At 41.0% G+C, this 19,812-nt stretch overlaps 1 protein-coding gene across 5 annotated transcripts; it reads left to right on the top strand.

The window, feature by feature from the left end:
* Positions 1-3,253: 3,253 nt before the first annotated feature.
* PIGA (phosphatidylinositol glycan anchor biosynthesis class A) lies at positions 3,254-16,853 on the top strand. Of its 5 annotated transcripts, none has more exons than XM_036840291.1 (8): positions 3,254-3,289; positions 5,245-6,024; positions 10,247-10,379; positions 11,133-11,265; positions 11,423-11,629; positions 14,489-14,737; positions 15,269-15,353; positions 15,445-16,853. In XM_036840291.1, exons 2-7 carry the CDS (start codon positions 5,307-5,309, stop codon positions 15,275-15,277), a joined length of 1,449 nt encoding a protein of 482 aa, XP_036696186.1. In that variant the 5' UTR covers positions 3,254-3,289; positions 5,245-5,306; the 3' UTR covers positions 15,278-15,353; positions 15,445-16,853. The 5 variants fall into 5 exon arrangements, with proteins under 5 accessions (XP_036696186.1, XP_036696185.1, XP_036696183.1 ...); XM_036840290.1 differs by having other exon boundaries at positions 15,266-15,353; XM_036840288.1 differs by having other exon boundaries at positions 14,489-15,353.
* Positions 16,854-19,812: the final 2,959 nt, after the last annotated feature.

The following is a 19,812-nucleotide window of genomic DNA, read 5'->3' as shown; positions in this document are numbered from 1 at the left end:
GCTCATGCCAGTTTTTCCCTGCCTTGTGCCTTATATATAGATAGTGGGTTCTCCATACAAATTCGTTGCCTTCCCACTCCAAAATTATCCAAGAGCTAATTTACCTATGAATTTGCAAAGAGTTGAATTTCAAGGGAAGGTGATATCTACTTTTATTTTATACCTTCTCCATTTATAGGTCATTTTATACTACCACTGGTACTGATTGCCCTCAGAGTCTATTAAGTGCAATCAGAAGGCACTGTGTGTAAGTATTTTAGTCTAACTTTAGTGGTTTATAAGAAAATTCTCTAAAGGCATACCCTGATGCCATACATTTAGGCAGCACACTATAATTAGAATTATCCCCAGATTTATAGCTTCATCCTGCTGCTACAACTTTCTTTTGATGTTTAGAAAATAGCCTTAAATGGTGACCTTAAGGTTTAACTGGCTAAAAATGGAGTCTCATACCCATGTGAGATTGTGAACCATGTATGGAATCATGATTTATGTGCCTTTTAATGTTCAGTGCCTAGATCAGAGACGAACATGATGAATGTTCAATGTTTTCAGACTTTGTTGGAACCATAGACTTTGTTGGAAGAGCCTGTAGGTTTGTCAACCCCTCCACCACAGCGACTCGGCAACAGGGTGCCTTTATTAATATCTATTTATAAAGGTCAGCCTATTCTACAGTATTTAAAATACAAAGAACCTTTCAAGAAAAGTAGATCGCTTTTTACCATTGGTAAAAGGTATATAAAAGCTAGAAAAGATGAAAAGCTTTTAAAACACACTATGTTTAATATTCCCTGTATTCCCCACAAAGCCTTTGATAGACTAGGCACTCAGTAAATGTTTGATGATAAAGATAGAAAACATTTATTTTCTTTTGAAAATAGCTCATACATTTTTTGAAGGAGTATTGGCGTCAGAATCTTAGAAGATTCATGGTAGAATTTCAAACGTGTATTGTGATCAGAACTATGGCAGTGGAAAGCCAGGAGTTCAATAGATAAGGCTTAACCCTCACTTATACAATACCTTCCAGGATTTCTACACAGTAGTGTAGAAATACACTAATACCTATTAATAATACCTATTAATACCTATTGCAAAGATGAAGAGACCAAAGCAATGCTGCACCACCTGGTAGTGTTGGTGTTATCTGTGAAACCAACTGCAAATTATTAGGCTTGAATAAATATCCTTGAGTCTTCATCACTTTTATTCTCTGATGCTTCAATATTAACACAGGGCAGAGTATCTATTCCCACTTGAGCCTTATTCATTAAAGTTAACTCATTAATACACTTTGAATTCTACAGCCAAAGTGCTCTTTTTTAAAAATATGTATATATATTTTAAATTTATTTATTTATTTTTGGCTGCATTGGGTCTTCGTTGCTGCACACTGGCTTTCTGTAGTTGCAGCAAGCGGGGGCTACTCTTCGTTGCGGTGCGCAGGCTTCTCATTGCGGTGGCTTCTCTTGTTGCAGAGCACAGGCTCTAGACGCTCAGGTTTCAGTAGTTGTGGCACATGGGCTCAGTAGTTGTGGCTCGCGGGCTCTAGAGTGCAGGCTCAGTAGTTGTGGCGCATGGGCTTAGCTGCTCTGCGGCATGTGGGATCTTCCCGGACCAGGGCTCGAACCCATGTTGCCTGCATTGGCAGGCGGATTCTTAACCACTGCGCCACCAAGGAAGCCCCAAAGTGCTCTTTGAATTATAGCAGTGCACTGTGATTTTTATAAGGCGCACCCCTTGAAACTTTTTCAATACATTTAATTGGGTATACGTGTCAGGAATTGTGCAGGCATTGAATAAAGAAATTCATTAATACAGCTAAAACTTATTCAATGTCTAGTACCAGGAACAGACCCTGCTTCTGCTTACTCCCTGGCTGGGAAGGCAGACATTTAACAAGCAAATACAAATGCCAATTTTCAGAAAGAAGTCCATGTGAGATCCCAAGAAGACACAAGTCTCCAAGGATCAGGTTGAGGAAGAAGGCAGGGGTGGAGGGCGGTGTGAGGGGGAACAGGCAAACAAATTCAATATCACCTGATAAATGCTATACCAGCATATGGCCAAAATGCTGTCAAAATACAAAAGAGGGAGGATTTAATTCTCTCTAGAAGTTTGGGTAGGGCATCAGAAAGGAGCCGAAATCTTCAGGGATGAACAGGCTTTCTACAGGCTTAAAATGGGTGCTGGTAACGATGGTGGTGATGGTGCTCAGGAAGGCATTTGCTCGGCTGGGGAACCCTGTGTACCCACTGTGAGGGGTGGATGACCATCAGACCACTTCCAGTGATTCATTAGCCTCTTGGCCAAGCACCACCATAGCCAGCTGAACCAGTATGAATGCGAGTTGATATTTCAGGTCAGACCTCAGGTTTTTTTCCTCCAGAGTGGGGGGTTGCCAGGTAGAATGAAACATGCCCAGTTAAATCTGAATTTCAGATAAACAACGAATAATTTTTTAGTAAAGACCCCAATATTTGGGACGTATTTATATTAAAAAATATTTGTTTATTTGAAATTCAAATTACTAAAAACTTTGATGTGACTTTTTATTTGTGTATTTTTTTTTTTACTACATCAGGCAATCCTACCAGAGTGGTAAGAAACTGGCGGGTCTGCTATGGCACAGATAATAAATAACAAACAAAACGCCACCATGACCCCAGCTCTCTGTAGCCTTCCCAGCCAAAAGCCTCTCCAATTGGAAGCCAGAGAGGACAAGCTTCCAGAAAAGAGACGCTGTAACTAGACAACCAAGGCGCGAACCCACCCTACGGTCCGCAAGACCCGCGTTTAGCAGTGCGGTGCATCCTGGGAGTGAGTTTTCTGAGTTCGGATTCGCCTCCGAAGACCACGGGACTACAACTCCCAGGAGCGCCAAAGGGTCGCTGCGAGGCACGCTGGGAGTACTGGTTTTACCCCGTCGAAGGGTCCTGGTGGGCTGCTTGTGTAACAAGAGACCAAGGCCGATTTTTAGAGAATCTCAATATTAAGAATTCATATAAAAGGTTAAACCGAGGATTAGTGCTTTCAATACAGAGAAAACCAGTCTTCCGGACCACAGTGGCAACTGTGCAGGCGCGCGCTGACGTTACACCCCCGCGCTGAAAGGTGGGGACTGAGCGTCACTCCTGCACGTGACCACAGCGCCTCTTTGTGATTGGCTGTTCTGGGGGTGCGGCGCTCGGGCGCGGACGCCCCTGATTGGTGCTTCGGGGCAGCGGGGCGGGACTCCGGCTGCAGCCGCGGGAGGTCCGGACACTGGCGGCCATGGAACTCGCTGGTAAGTGCGTGTCTGAGCTTCCCGCGCCGGTACTCCCTGCTGCTTCCAGATGGGACTGAGCTGCCCTCAGGGGAGCGTGGTCGACGATGGAGGGGGCGAAGCCGACCCGGCTTGAGGCTCGGAGGTCGGGGTCGAGGGTCTCCGGAGTCGAGTGGGGCTGAGGGTGCGCTGGGGCGGCCGAGCTGTAGCCGGTTCCGCGTCGGCTAAGGCGGGCGGGGCGAACGGCTCTGGGACTCCCGGCCTCGACCTCCTGCTCGCTCTTTGGCCGTTTTCCTCCCTTTGGGCCTGGCGAGACCCCCCCCTGACTGCGCCGGGGTCTCTGACTGAGCGGGGTCATCCCTTCCTTGGCTCTGGCGCTCCCCAGCGACCCCTCAGCGAGTGAAGCTGGAACGGCGCTCGGCGGGTGGGTGGAAGCACCGTCCTCTTGACCCCAAGCCCCCGCCGGGTCACCCAAAGGCTTCTCGGGAGTCTCTGCTGATAATAACTGTCTAGGAACTCGTTGACCGTGGCCGTGGACTTTACGCCATCTCGCATTTGCCACTTAAGTGGCTGGGTGGGGACCTTGGACCGATCGCTCAACTTCTCTGGCTTCTCATTTGTAAAATAAGAGAGGTAGTCACTAGATCTCCAAGCCTTTTTTCAACTTTAAAATTTTAAGATTTTGTGATTGTGCTCTTTGTTGAGCTTTTACGCCATGAAAGTGTTAGGCGTGATACCGTGGTAGGCACATTGCTCACAGAACATTGCAGGTTAATGACAGAACTTTAAATGATTTCATTTGGTGCTTTACTCACTGTTTTCGTTATCACTCATCTTTTAAAATTGAGTGGAACTGGAAATTCGGGTTTAGGTGACAAACCACAGTAAGAAAACGTTCGTGAAGCCACTTAAAAGTACAGACTTGAAGAATCTTATGATTTGGTAATACTGAATTGTAATTAGCAAATGCAGCTCAACAAACACTCATTGAGTATTTCTGAGACAATATTTAAAATAAACATGACTTTGTTGGAGAGAATAGACTTTGCACAAGCTGTTACTTTGCATTTTCTGAGTTTGCGGTGAAATCAGAAACTCAGACCTTTAGGATGGCTTCCCATTGTATAGTTGAGTTTCTGGAGGCATGGAAATCTCATTTGTAAAGCTGAGAAGGACTTTCACTCACTTTCCAAGATTCTCTTTAGCTTTAAATGTCTAAGAATCTGTAATCATACTGAATATTGAGTTGATGATTTTTGCGCTGATGATCTCGGGGACCCCTGAGCTGAACATTTCCTACTTTAGAGGTAGAAAATGGCCCCACATCCAGCCCATCTCTAGTTCAGTTTCTATCTTTCGATTCCAAACTGAAGGGAGGGACACTGATGGAGGGAAGATATACATAACTGAAAGTTTAAGAAAATGAGGGGAACGGTTTGATTATCACCATTCTTGAATAAGGAAGGAGAAAATAAGGTCTGTGGCATGTGCTACAGGTGACACTTTAAAAAGCTGCTCTCAAAAGACAGTTCTAGCTCCAGGTATATTTTAAACCACAGACTTAATACTAGAGAACTTGATGAGATTCATTGAGTCAATGGCTAAGCTTTAAAGTGGGGTTAGCAAACCTTTTCTGTCAAGAGCTGTATGTTTTATTTGAATGAACTGGTTTGTTAACATGGCAAAGTATTCTATATTTTGGTGTAACAAACATTATTTAAGATTATGTGTAGCGGTATTTTTAGAGCAAAATTAAGATATAAGGACATTGCAGAGTCTAGTTTTGTTGTACGACACACAGTAAGTGCTAAGCAAGTAAATGCTGTCAAATGCATGAATTCATCATATGCTTTGTTTTATTTCTAGGGGAAAAGCTAACGGATTAACATTAAAAGAATATTTATGTCTGGATTTGGAGTGTGGAATGTATTTTGTGTTAGATCCTGAGCTTAGATCCTGTTTACTCTCTCTTTCAGGTACTAGAGGACACATATCTTAACTGGGTTGCTGTAAGGACTGATGCCTGAACCATCTCAGCATGACCTGTAGAGGAGGAGCTGGGCATGGCCAGCGTCCCTCAGCTTCACTCTCCCGTGTCAGCCCTGGACGTCTTTCCACGTGTAGAGCCTGTACCCATAATATATGCATGGTGTCGGACTTTTTCTACCCAAATATGGGAGGCGTGGAAGGCCACATTTACCAGCTCTCTCAATGCCTGATTGAAAGAGGGCACAAGGTCATAATTGTCACCCATGCTTATGGAAGTCGCAAAGGCATCCGTTACCTCACTAATGGCCTCAAAGTCTATTACTTGCCTCTGAAAGTCATGTACAACCAATCTACAGCCACGACCCTCTTTCACAGTCTGCCATTGCTCAGGTACATATTTGTTCGGGAGAGAGTCACGATAATCCATTCACATAGTTCCTTTTCTGCCATGGCCCATGATGCCCTCTTCCACGCCAAGACAATGGGCCTCCAGACAGTCTTCACGGACCATTCCCTTTTTGGATTTGCTGATGTCAGCTCGGTGCTTACAAACAAGCTTCTAACTGTGTCTCTTTGTGACACAAACCACATAATTTGTGTCTCTTACACTAGTAAGGAAAACACTGTGCTAAGAGCAGCACTGAATCCTGAAATAGTGTCCGTCATTCCTAATGCTGTAGATCCTACTGACTTCACTCCAGACCCATTTAGAAGGCATGATAGTGTAATAACTATTGTTGTTGTCAGCAGACTTGTTTACAGAAAAGGTAATGAAATGATAGCTACAAATGCACTGCACAGCCTTTTTTTCCTTGTAGAAAGCTGTTGAATATTTGTGTTATAATGATTGTTGGGCTTTTTGTTTTGTTTTATGGTTTTATAACAACTTCTGTGTTAAATATAGCAAAGAAGGGTCTAATAATGTTTTATACATCTTAAAGAAGAAATTTCTGGAACAGTGGTAAATGCTATTCCCAGCCCCAGCCCCACCCACCCCTGATGTTTTCATAGTTACTTAAAAGGAAAAACAATAACCTGATGTTGTTTAATAGGTCAGGTCTTTTAAAAATTTCCATACACATGCAGTAGGAAGTACAGGGCCCAGGCCATCACATAACCCTTTCTTTTCATTGCAGATATTTTGAAAACTAAGAAAATCACAAGGGTGAAAACTAAAATCAGCTGTAACTGTATTATTCAGGGATGACCCTAATGAACGTTTGATTTATAGCTTTCCTGTCATTTTTATGCATACACTCAAAGTCAGTGCGCTTGTTCTGCATATTACTGTTTTGTAGCTTGCTTATTTCCTTTAATCGTAGATAAGACATTAATAATGAATTGGCAGCTAAGTGCTAAAGGGGGGTCAGATAGCCCAGAGTCCGATCCTGGCTCCATCCTCCTGTGTGATCGAAGACAAGCTACTTGACACCTCTGAGTCTCAATTTTTTTCTTTTGTGTGATTTGGGCAACAGTGGTAATCTTGTGAGGTTCAGTGATGGTTCCTGTACAGTACTTAGCCCAATTTGTACTCGGTATGTGTCTGCTGTGCACAAGGAGGATTGTTCTAGTGCCTCTGCAGCACTTCATGGATGCCACAGTAGAATTTGTAGAGCCTTGCTGACTAAAAGTCTGAAGCAGTCCAGTTATTCAAAACATAAATGGTCTTCTGGATGGTGTTTGAAAACCTGTCCAGCAATCAAAATTGTCACTAAGAGTGGGGAATTGTTAAAAAGATAATATGTAAACCCCCCCCCTTTAAAATATTTTAATTTACTCAAAATATTATTACCATGCACTGAATCACCAATAATTTGATTTAGGCCTGGAGGCTTAAGAGTACTGGTCCACTGATTTGAGCTGCATCATCTTTCTTGCACAATCACCTTCAAAGAGCATAACTTAACAGTTGCCAGTTTGGGTCTCTTAAACGTGGTGAGAACCTAAAGGCATATGAAGTAATGTACTTCTGGATTTTTCATTTGTTTTTGGTCTTATACGGTGGTTCAGGATATCCCCTAATCTGACAAGGTTTTTTTTACTGTGTCTTTATTGAATTTTTCAAACCGTTCAGCTTAGTTTCACAGAAACTCATTTTGTCCGTTTATGTGCTATTTAAATACTGTAACAAGTATAATAAAATTGGCATCAGACAGATTTGTGGACAAATGCAGCTGATTCTTGGTGAGCATGAAGCTCAGCGGCGGGATCAGAAGTGTCGCAGTGTAGTAGGGAGTGGCCTAAAATCCAGATGTGGGCCTTGGTCAGGATGGTTTACCTTTGGAATGGAGAGCCTTGGTCCATGCGGTGATCCACTAAGCGGAGGTTGGTCAGAGAACTTCTACTGAACTGCATTTTTGGGGGTGAAGGCAATGAAGTGCTTCCATTCCTTACTTGAAGAAGATGTGAATGGAGCAGCGTTCTGTGTCTGAATCCCTCTTGGGATATTGGTAATGTGTTTGTTGTAACTTAAGAAATGTGCCTATTTTGTTTTTTCACCAAATGATATACCTTTGTGAGATAGCTAGCTGAGAAAGCATTTGATGCATGCGTGACCAAGGATCAGAGCAAAATTAACTTCCCTGTTCAAAGACTGAACCTGTTACCTTTACTTCACTAACTATGGTATTTTACCCAGCTGAGCTAACCACCAAAGAGTGAAGGTACAGCCTTTCCTGTTCTCAGTTCAGTCATTTAACAAATATTTATCAAACCCTTTCCGTATGCCAGGCACTGTGCAAAAAGTAACATTCTGAGAAGGAATGGCCACATCTGTAGCCCAGAAGTGAGTAGTTGTATTAATGGTCCATTAATTATTAATAAATTAATTTCTTTAGGAGGTGTTCATTTGGACCAGATATCAAAGGCCACTGGAACGTATTAAGTAAGAAAATAAATCAAAAGTCCTATTACCCAGGATCCCTGGCCTCTTCCCTCTTCCGTTGAGCCTGTCTTGCTCTCAGGCAGGGTTTAGCAGCGCTCACGTGCATGTGCAGACATGCCCCACTTCTTGCTCTAGTGCTAATGATGACTTACATTTATATTCTGCAGTTGATAAAGCCTGTACATGGTACAGTACCTCACTTGACCCTCCCAGCAACTGTAGGGTAGATGTTATCTGCATGTAACAGACAAAGAAACTGAGTCTCAGAGGGGGTAAGTAACTCACCCAGGTTACACAGTAAGTAACAGAGATGACAAGCCTGAGTTGAGCTCTTCTCGAGTTAAGGTCTCCTGTTCCCTCCACCCTCAGCCCAGCCACCATTATCCTAGGTATAGATTCAGAAGATTCTGTTAGACTGTGCTTTAGAAGCACTTCAGATCAGAGCTTTTCTTGTCCATTTTGTGAGAATATGGCAATTGAAAGTCCTTTGGTATGTTTCATTGTGTTAGACTCTTGTTAGAGGCACCAGAACATTTCTTATTATGGGGAGAAAAAACCTTTATTAGAATAATAATATAGATAATTGATAATATTAATCGGTTCCGTTTCTTTTAAAGTACTTGTCAGAATTAAATAACTGCATTTAAAGCCCATCGCCTGGTATAGTAAGCCCTCAGTAATTGTAGCTATTGTTACTAATTATGATTATTGCTCTATATGTGGGGTTTTGGTTTTTTTTCATTTAAAGAATGGATTCTTAACCTTTGTATTAGAAGGGAGAGGGCAAGGAGGGAGGGGAAGGAAAGAATTATAGGAGGTTACTTGTTAAAAGTCATTAAGACACCTTCTGGTTTATCTAAAAATCCAGTTGATGGACTTGGTAATAAACTTGAAACAAAGATAGCTAAGATTTTAATGAGAAGCTTTCATAATTCAGAAAAGCCACATGTGAATTTATGTTTGCTAATGCAATCATATTTTGAAAATACTAACAGAGTTTACTTAATAAATCCTGCTTTGAATTATTTAATAAAAATGACCCTATATATATTATTTCTCCTACCATCTTTTTAATAATTGATGTGCCTGTATTTGGGAAGATTGATAGAAGAAGTGCAGTTCTTGTGTATGTGTGTGTATGCATTTCTTAAACTTTTACTGGCTTATTTTACATTTACTTTTGAATGTGTATGATTTGTACTTGTTAAAGAGCTAAATTCTTAAACATCAATACTACTGTCACTTTGGATTGCTACTTTCAGACTAGTAGGGCATGATTTATTTTGCTGCTTTATATTACTTAAGGTTGTATTTACATATTATAAGAAAGTTTCATTAAAAAGAAAAGGACCAAGATGCACCCTTTTGTTCTACAGACTGTAATGATCTGGCACTGGAGGTCCTGCCACCTTCATTCACTGTCATTCGGGGGAAGTGGGCTGTAGCAGATTTGGATGGACTATTATAAATTTTGCTAATACCCTAGTGTTCGCTGCAAAATCCTCTGTACAAACTGCATTCTCAACAAAATGGAGGCAGCAGTTATATTTTGCTGCTTAGCCCTTTCCTATAGTAGGAAGTAGAATCATAACGCTGGTAGAATTTTGTAGGTGAAAGAGACCTTGGACTTCAGGTACATCGGTCTGTTCATTTTCTCTTATCAGGAAACTCCCATTATCAAAGAGTTTGCTCGTAAAAAGGCTGGGTCAAGACCCAGATCTCCAGTCAACTCTCCTGCTCTGCAGAAAATTTTAACTGAAATGTAAGCTACCTCAAATGCCATTTTTTAGCAGTAGGTGTTGTGTAAACACAGGTGAATAACCTAGAACACAATGTTGAAACGAAACAGAATAGTCCACGAACTGGGTGTGTGTAAGGTACCCATGGGTGTCAGTGTATATATCCTCAAGAACTCTTGGGGGACCCCTGGCAGTTTGTGAACGATTCCACCATTCCAGGAAAGGTTTAAGAGAATTTGTTTCTCTACTTAAGTAAGGGAGGCATAGCTAATATTACTTTTCGAAGTGAGTGGATTCTCAGTTCTGATAAAATTTTTTTTTGAGGTTAATTATTGATAACTCCAACATTCAACTTGATGTTTTCAGGGACCGATTTGCTTAGTGGTATAATACCTGAACTCTGTCAGAAATATCCCAATTTAAATTTCATAATTGGAGGAGAGGGACCAAAGAGAGTCATTTTGGAAGAAGTACGGGAAAGATACCAGCTCCATGACAGGTATTGATGGATTCCATATTGTCTTGGGTGAGAAAATATCAGTTACCTAAAATTGGTTTTGGCTACATGCCTGCATTAAGTGGGCTGCTTCTCCTACATGTACTTGATGTAAAAATGTAATGCAAGGCCTATTTAAGAAAAATTATATAAAATGGGGAACCCTAGTTAAGGAATTCATAATTTTTTTCTGTTAGCCCAACATTATTTGACTTTAGGGGGCACTGGTTGGGGCACCGGAGAATGCACAAAAAAACAGCTATTTGATTGGAAATGTTTGCAGATTCTCAAGGCATACTGAGTTGTGATTTAAATAGCACGGCCCAAATCATGTAAATTGCTCTGCATGTACAGATTCGAACATTTCTCTTCCTCGGTAACTTAGTTAACATGTGAGCCGTGTGCATGTGAAGCATCAATTTAAAAGGGACATTTTCCTGTTTAGAAACGACACTTTAACATTTACTCATCAAAGTGTATTAACATTTTCATTGAATGCAGACTGATTTTGGAGAAGATGAAATTTGATCTGTGTGACAAAAGTTAGAAATATGTTAGCTGTACAAGCTTTAACCAAACAGCTTTATATGACTTCCTTTTAGATCAGAGTTGGGTGATATTAATCTTTTGACATGGAAAACATTAGAAGCAGTAAGAATCTAAGTATAATATGAGTAGCACACTTAGCTTATAAATGGTATTTCTTTTGTAGCATGATTTTTACTCCCCTCTTTTTTCTCTCGTTTCAAAAATCAGAGTGCGTCTCTTGGGAGCCTTAGAACACAAAGATGTTAGAAATGTCTTAGTTCAAGGACATATTTTTCTTAATACTTCCCTTACTGAAGCATTCTGCATGGCAATTGTGGAAGCAGCCAGTTGTGGTTTACAGGTAAAAAGCTTTGAGGGCTTATTACATTGTTGGGGTTTCTGTATTTGTATTTTGAAAAATAATCAGATGCAGTCTGTAATATGTTTTTAAATTGGTATTGTTTATTTTCCTGAGAGATGAATTATGGTGGATCACATGTTCTTTTTTTCTTTTTAAGGTTGTAAGTACCAGGGTTGGTGGAATTCCTGAAGTACTTCCAGAAAATCTTATCATTTTATGTGAGCCTTCTGTAAAATCTTTGTGTGAGGGATTGGAAAAAGCTGTTTTCCAACTGAAGTCAGGAGCATTGCCGCCTCCAGAAAATATCCACAACATCGTAAAGACTTTCTACACCTGGAGGAATGTTGCGGAGAGAACTGAAAAAGTATGTCACATGCTAAGAGAAGGGTATTTGAAGATTGTGTCTTGAATTCTTACTTGATGTTTCACGTACACACCTGCTTCTTTTATATAGGTTTACCATTTCTGCTCTATTGCTTAAGTTTATGAAGTCTCTTCCAAATGAAAAGAAGTGAATTCTGTGTTACTTCTGGTATATGTTAGGCTAAGTTTCTAGTCAAATCATTGCATTTGACATCTGAAAATAGCAGTAATGCAGCATCTAGACCTTTCATTAAACTGGGCATGCAGGAGTTACAAAATTTTCTAGAAGTCACAACAATTAGAGGCAAAACTAATATTAAGAGCTACTCTTAGACATTTTCTTGAGGCTCTTTATAATTCTAAAGCATATAGGTCTATTAGAAAATATATGGTTTTGCTTAGCCCGATTGTGGCAACTTTATAAGTTACAAATATTTAATCCAGGCTACTTCCTAAAACTCCCGTGTCACTTTTGCTAGCTGCTGTGATTTTTCTACAGGAGAGGGATTTTTGCATCTTTGGGCTGATGGAGAACATAGTAAGTTAGAATTCAAAAAGCATGTGACAAATGTTGGAAATAGGATCACAAGTAAAAAGCAGCAGTAGGAAATTTGTAAAAGGACAGGTGCAGGAAATAGGTTAATGCCCTTAGGTGGGAGAGTACAGTTGTGGGAAATGCTTCCTTATTTCGAGGTCAGGACTTCATTTATTCTACTCAATTGTGCCCTTTGTTTAAGTACCTCTCATGACTTCGTCTACCTCCTGCCTCTTATTATCACATAGCAAGCTGGATGGAAACGCTGTGCTTCTTAGAAATTGTGACCCAGAAAGACAGTCAGTTGGGAGCGTGGAGAAGGTAGTGCTTTATAGTCTCATTGTATTCAGTGGAGCAACCAGTTTCTAGCCCAAAGTAGAGAGCAAGATGGAGCCGAGTAAGCAGAAAGGCTTTCTTACTTGGTTTAAATTGTAAATTCCCGTACCTGAGGTGAGCCCCGGTTTGAATGGAAATGCAACAAAACTCTTTTTATCTCTAAAAATCGTCATACACAGTTTCCATTGAAACATGAGAAGTTTGCATTAACAAACAGTTTTGACTGAAATAGCTCTGAGATAGCCACTTTCTAGAAGTTTTGCAATCGCGCCACCCGTATGAAGTAAGTACATTTCCTTGTTTTCCTTTGGAAGTTGGGGCGCAGCACTGATTACCTGCTGGGAGCACGTGGCAGAATCGCCCCGGGAGCCTTTTCGGGCTCTGTCCGGTTCATCTTCCTGTGCCCACTGTTGGACCCTTTAGGAGCAGAGGAGATATGGGAATGGTGGGCAGGGATATTTGGTTAGGCAGGTTCTTTCGGTGAAACCCACCCTGATTGAGGACCACATCTCTGTAATTGTGCCTTTACCTTCTTGATCAACGTCATGTAAATCTCAGAAGTTTGCGCTGTTGTAGATAATAAGTTTGGGGCAAAGAACTACGGTGACAATTTGTCAGCTTGTGTTAAAGGAGCGCGTTAGGGTTTTTTTAAAAACCACAAATTTTCTTTTAGTTAGGCTTAAAGTAATAGTAGGCCGTCTGTGTTGTTTTCAGTTTTACACTCTGGCGATTTATAGCATACTTTCCAAAAAAACGTTAATCCTTGTCCCTAATGGATTGTCCTCCCTGTCACTCTCTCCGTAGTAGCAAATTGTTATTGTGTCACTTGAGATCATAAATTAACTGACTTAGAAATAAAGGTGGACACACGGGTGAGTTTGTAGTTGCTCTTTTAATTCTACCTGTTCCATACAGGATGTTTGATCCCTTTCAACTCCTTAGTTTAACTGCTATTTAGAAAAATTGATCAAGAAATTGAATCAGCATTCATGCTGGAAACATACTTTTTCATTTATAATTCGCCAGTCTCAGCATAACGCTCGACATAATTCTGACTACAGTGTATTCCAAATGTCCTCGGGGTAGAGGAGCTAGATGAAAACAACCCGTACCTTTCAGAGGCCGTTGACCTTTAGAACTTGCTCTGCACGTCATAACTTTCTTGAGTTCAAAAGGAGATGGTTTACAGGTCTGATAACGTGAGAATGACCACAGGTAATGCCCAAATGCAGTTAAAAAACATGAATGCCGGCCCATTTTATGTGTTTGAAATAAGTATATTCAAGGAGCTTTGTTTTTTTTTTTTTAATATTTCAGAGTTTAGTGCTTAGCAATACTTTAAAAAAGCAAGCCACCTACTACCAACACTCAGCAATAAACTGTATTTTGTTTGCCACTGTTTGACGTATACCATCTACCGAAATTTCCCCCATCTCTTTCTGCTCCTTTTACTTGGAATCCGTGAAATGTCTCTGTATGTTCTCCCCGTCTGTGCTCAGCAACACGGCGTCACTTGGCTGTGGAAAGAGGAGCCTCTCTGTACCCAGAAGCACAGTAGATTGTAACTCTCTGATGGTAGTTGAGTCAAGGAATCTTAAAGGGCCAGTCCTTCTTCCCTGCTTGGGGAGTCACTGCTGAAGTAAATATGGCCTCGACAGGTGGCCCAAAAAGCCGCTGCAGCATCTCAGGACTTTGGAATTCTTGTAGTTGGTTAAGTATTGATGGGGATCCCCTAGGGGACAGGAACCGTGGTAGATTCATCTTTGTATCACACGGTATACATACCGCAGTGTTTTGTCCAGAATAGGCACTCCATAAGTGTTGACTCAAATGGCAATACGTAGTGTAATCAGTTTCATTCATCACATCATCACTGTAACAACAGTGAAATGTACGCGCCTTCTGTTGACATCTCTAAAGCGCTCCTGGTCTGTGCAGGTCGTTGTTTATTGGGGCTCACGGCGCTCATTCTCGGCTCTCTCCCGCCAGGTGTACGACCAAGTGGCAGGAGAAGCTGTGTTACCGCTGGACAAACGACTGGACAGACTCGTCTCTCACTGTGGCCCCTTGACAGGCTGCATTTTTGCTTTGTTGGCTGTATTCAGCTTTCTCTTCCTCATTCTCCTGAGATGGGTGACTCCAGATTCTATCATCGACGTTGCAGTAGATGCCACAGGGCCAAAGGGTGCCTGGACTCATCAGTATCCTTACAGGAAAAAGGTGGACGAGAACAATGAGGTATCTAAAACCAGGTAGAAGAAAGCCTAGATTGTGAGATTTTAAACACTTGTAATAGTTCTATTAAGACTATTGAAAATAACCTTGCTTTTTTTCTTTTTAAAGTTAATTTAGTAAGTTATGCTACCTCTATATCATTCCGTGTTTTATTTTGAGGAAAGATAAACACTTATGCAATTCCTGAGTGTAGAAACTCCTTGCACTTATTTAAAATTTAGGAGAGAACATTGAAGCCACTCAGGTATGCAATTTTTCAGACTACTGAAATCCCTCTAGCAGAGATGTTTTAACGTTATATTTTGGGAGCTTTGGGTGCTGAAGGGCCAAACGTTTTCTGGGCATTTTTTGGCCAATTTTAAATGTTCTACCATTAATTAGACATTCACGAGATGTTTGCAAGTTTTGTTTAGGGAAGTACAACAACTCTGTGAACTATTTTAAGTTGTGTTCATACTACATTTATTAGACACTTAAGTCATGTTCTTAAACTTTTATTGGGTATGCTCAGTAAGTGTTCCATATAATCAGCAGGTTTCTTGAGTAAAATGGGCTGTCAGCGACCAGCATGTTTTAAGCACCTACCACGCATAGAACGTTGAACTAGATGCTTCCTGCGGTAAGGACCCGGGGGTGGGGGGGGGTGGGGGGGATGGGGGGTGCATTCGCTCTTTGTTGATCACTCAGATGGTTCACTTCGTCATAGTCAGGTTTGACATGAAGTGGTAAGATATCCGCCATGCCGAAAATGCTCATGCTTTTAATGCCAGGAAAAAATCGCCGGCGTACTCCGAGTTCTTCTTTGATCCTGTTGGATGCATTCTCCTAGGTCAAGCCTTCGTCTTCGCTTGTGTGTATGAAAATACTTTTTGCTTTTTAAATACTAGGGACCGATACCACTGTTGATGATAGTGCAGAGAAACCCTCCACATCTCTCAGTGCATAATTTAGTCCTCTGTCAATGCCTTCTTGTTTTCCAAGCACAATGTACAAGGTGTGCCATCTCAAAATCAGCTGCTACCCTGTCCCTTTGATAGAAGTCACTTCCCTTCACTTGTGGCCTAGCTGATGCCTGATAAGTATTGTCAGTGTGCAGAAGTCTTGACCCCAGAATGTTTTGTTTATAGCCAATTGAGTCTGAAAATTTTAGGAACACAGTCTCTTTGTGGATGGATGTTGTTAACTGAAATCGTTGTGGCCCATAGCCATGGGTTTTTAAACCCCCAATTATCCATATGGTGTGTCTTATTAATTCTTTGAACTCCTTAGAATAAGTTTTTGTGATTAAGGACTGTGAAGTCACAAGAATGAGGCACTGTGGGCGTGCTAGTTAGATGCTGGCAGTATTGCGATTCTGTACAGGATTTTTTTTTAATGGCAACATTCATAGAACTTCTTTTAAAAAAGTATCTTAACATGCCTACTAATTGGTTGCCACTGATACATAAGAAATATATTTGTGTTTTGTACTGAAACACAAATGCAAGAGTGCAATTTTTAATATCTAGAAGTTAGGGGTTCTTTTGTTAAAGAAAAACAGACTGACCCAAACCATTAAATCTTACTGGGATTTTTATGCATAGAAACTGACTTATATAAATATGAAATAAACAGTGCCAATATTCATGATAAAGCAAGAAACTGTAACATTTGGTTTAATTTATTCTGTTCAGCAGTTTTTTAAAGGCATACTGCTGTTTTTTCTTGTATGTTATTTTTGTTTCTTAGCTTTTTTTTTTTCAGAATTGTCTGTTAAATTGCCATTTATTTCAGATGGAAATAGGATTTAAAGTTCTTGCATGAAACATATGTAATTTGCATATTTTCCTCTTTTTTTTTCCCTTTAGCAAATGGAAGTAAATTTGCTTGTTCTAGTAAATCTTAATTTTCAGGCTTCCTGAATACCTAAATTGTAACTGTCATTGTTGCACTGGTCAATATGTGGAAACATATTGTTCTGCCCTGCTACTTACATTTATTTGAAAGTTAACTTGCAGTGATGAGGAATTTATGAAAAATGTATTGTATTTCTTTTGATGTTCCAAAAAGTAGCACATGTAAAACTGATTTATGGAAACATGCTACATGTCCAAAAATAAAGACCAAAATGACATTTTGACATTTTTCTTGAGTTTGTCTTGTTTGAAGAACAGAATATTATTTACTAGTTGAGCAACACTGCCCCCAGCCCCTACCTCGCATGTTTTTTTTTTCAGTGCAATTTGATGTTTTGCTTGGTCTTTTAGAAAAACAGGAAATATCCTTCAGTTGATGAATTACTCTGTCATCTTTTCTTTCTACAATATTCTCTCTTTTACTCATGGAATAGCAAGTTCAATTGTGCCTTTGTTTCCTAATCCAAACTCTTGTTTTTCAGTGCACTAGAGTTTTTCAGTGCACTGCGTGAGACAAATACATCTGTAAAGTACTGTGCATGTGAGCTACATAATTATGCATTATATCTTGCAAGCCATCTTAAGAGAAATTGGAATTTTGACTTAACTTACAGAAGCCCAGTGTATGATCAGGCCCCCCAAGATGGCTGTTCTCTTGCTCTCTGTACATCCCCTGCTGGACCAGTGCCTGCTTCACCTACACCCCACTCACATGACTGACCTTGCTACATACCTGCCCCGGCCGGAGCTAGTGATTATTCTAATCTTTAGATCAGAACATCTCCACCTGATAACTTATCAAAGGAGCCGTGAGGGGCGTGCCCCTCTGCTGGTTTCCCTGGTAACTGATGAGCCCACCTGACGTCAATTCCCCTATAACTGGTAAATCTGCCCCTTCCCTCGGTAGCGAAGACTCCTGCCATGTCCCGCCATCCTGCCGGCTGCTGTCTGCCGCACGCCGTGGGGTGTCGCTCCAGGACCTTGCTTCAAATGTGTAAGATCCCCCATCTATTAAACCACTGATATCTCTGTCGCTGACTCTAGGCTCTTCGGTCTTGAGGCTGGGCAAGTATAGGGCTTGCAGGCCTGCGGGGTGCAGCCCAATGCCCAGCTTCTCCCACCCACTTTGTTGGAAGCAGTGGAAAGCAGTCCCCTACGTTGATATGTTCTGATTTATCTTCCACCAAAACATTTTTGGCTCAGTCAGGGTATCCTAGGTCTGTGTTTAGTTTCGTGAAGGATTTTTAAAGGCCTCTTTATCCTTCTCTGCATTCCCAAAAGAATCTGGATAGATGTTAACTTGTATCATCCTATGGCTGGATTTTTAAAATCTGAAATTCTGAAAATTAAAGTTCTCTACAGATTTTGATTTGTATTCACAGCACTTTGGGGAGTTGATTTTCCTTTATCCTTCATATTTGGTTGTGGCTCAGTGATTCTCAACTGGATGTGGCAGTGGTGATTTTGCCCCCTGGGGGACATCTGGCAGTGCCTGGAGACATTTGTTTGTTCCAGCTGGATAGGGGTGGGGCACTGGCATCAAGTGGGATGCTGTTAAATATCCTATGATGCTTTTGGACTGCCCCCCACACCACAGAACTATCTGGCCCAAAATGCCGTAGTGCCAAGGCTGAGAAACCCTGGAGCTCTAGATGGTTTCGCCTCCTTAAAAGATACCATGAGTTAACTCCTTACTTCAGTAGCCTTTTATGCCCATCTCAAATGTAGTGCTCAAACGTGCTAAAGATGGTCTCTCTGAAATAGTACAAAAGTCGAGCTTCTCATGGCCAGCTTTTCTGGTACGTAAAACAAAAAGAACAGCCAGGTTTTAAATGAAAATTAGGGCGAAAACAAGATTGAATAGTGTTACGTAATACTAGATACACCACTGGGCTGACATGAGTAAATGATCACCTTCTTACAGAACAATTGGAGAAAGAGACATGAAAAGAACTGAAATACCTGTGTTGATGTATTTTCATACATTGGCAGGTAATTACCAGGTAATCTAAGCTTGGTAAAGTAACCTTATATGTTAATATATGTCCTTGAGAATGGAAACCGCACAAGCTCGTGATGGCGTGGTGATACACAGAAATGGGTATGTTGTATGTTGTGACTCAAGGCTGATTCTCATGCCTTACCCTTTTCACAGAGTACAGGGAGACGGTTCTTACATAGGGAGTCCTTCTATTTTGCCTGAGTGCTAGGAGAAACTCCCGTATTTTTGCATCAAGCATTTATTAAATAAGATTGATTTAGTCGTCTCGTATAATTTTATTTGGGCTTGTCTTTTCCAATAGGTTGTAGAAATTTAGAAAATCTAATACAGCCAAGAATGAAACAGGAGACCTAGAGTTTCCTCATCTATTTTTCCCAGGTGAGGAAAATTACACATAAATCCGTTTTACCAGTATTGGCCAGCTGATGCATGTCAAAGAATCAGGGTTACAAGAGAATATTGTGCAGCGAGGGAAGGTACTGATTCACAGAATCTTTGGGTACCTCACCCAGAACCTAGATCATCTTCATCCATTTCATTGCAAGTCCTCCATGATCGACTATAGCCCACATTTTCCAGAACGAGGCACCACCTTTACTGACACCTACAATGGGAAGTAAAAGACCAGGAATGTTGCCGGAGGGCTTTGTCATGGATGAAACTATTACAGCCAGTGGTCTAATGCTTCCAGTCTGGAGAGACCTCCAAGCTGGGCCTTTTAGGGGCTTCCCTGGCGGTCCAGTGGTCAAGACTCCACACTTTCACTGCAGGGGGCACGGGTTCAATCCCTGGTTGGAGAACTAAGATCCCACATGCCGTGGGGTGCAGCCAAAAGAAAAAAATTAAATCAAGCTGGGCCTTTTATTAAATACTGCCTTAGAGTAAATAATCTTTCTTAACTGGTCATATTTTAGATTTGGGCTTCATCTCCCATAAACCTCAGAATGCAGAGAAAATGAAACGTTCCAGGGGCTGGTACTTCCCACCAAGAGCATAGAATGTATTAGTACTTCTTTTCATGAGCTTCAAATAACTTGCTTCGTCCCCATGGGATCTGAAAGGTTTGTTCTATCTTTCCAATCCTGCCTTCCAATATAATGTAGCAAAAACTGGGATTTAGGAATAAAAACGTTTTGGACATGAATCCTGTTTGTTAAACAACACTGAGGAATGTAGGTCTA

Source organism: Balaenoptera musculus, chromosome X (assembly GCF_009873245.2).
Source record: "Balaenoptera musculus isolate JJ_BM4_2016_0621 chromosome X, mBalMus1.pri.v3, whole genome shotgun sequence".
NCBI classification, from domain to species: Eukaryota; Metazoa; Chordata; class Mammalia; order Artiodactyla; family Balaenopteridae; genus Balaenoptera; species Balaenoptera musculus.
This window is presented reverse-complemented; position numbering and strand designations above follow the sequence as displayed.

What these genes read in the sequence shown, in the direction of transcription:
- PIGA (XM_036840288.1), top strand. Translation starts at nt 5,307, where the DNA reads ATGACCTGTAGAGGAGGAGCTGGGCATGGCCAGCGTCCCTCAGCTTCA. An exon ending in CAGCCAGTTGTGGTTTACAG is followed by an intron (nt 11,266 to 11,422) that starts GTAAAAAGCTTT and finishes TTTCTTTTTAAG; the next exon opens with GTTGTAAGTACCAGGGTTGG. An exon ending in TTGCGGAGAGAACTGAAAAA is followed by an intron (nt 11,630 to 14,488) that starts GTATGTCACATG and finishes CTCTCCCGCCAG; the next exon opens with GTGTACGACCAAGTGGCAGG.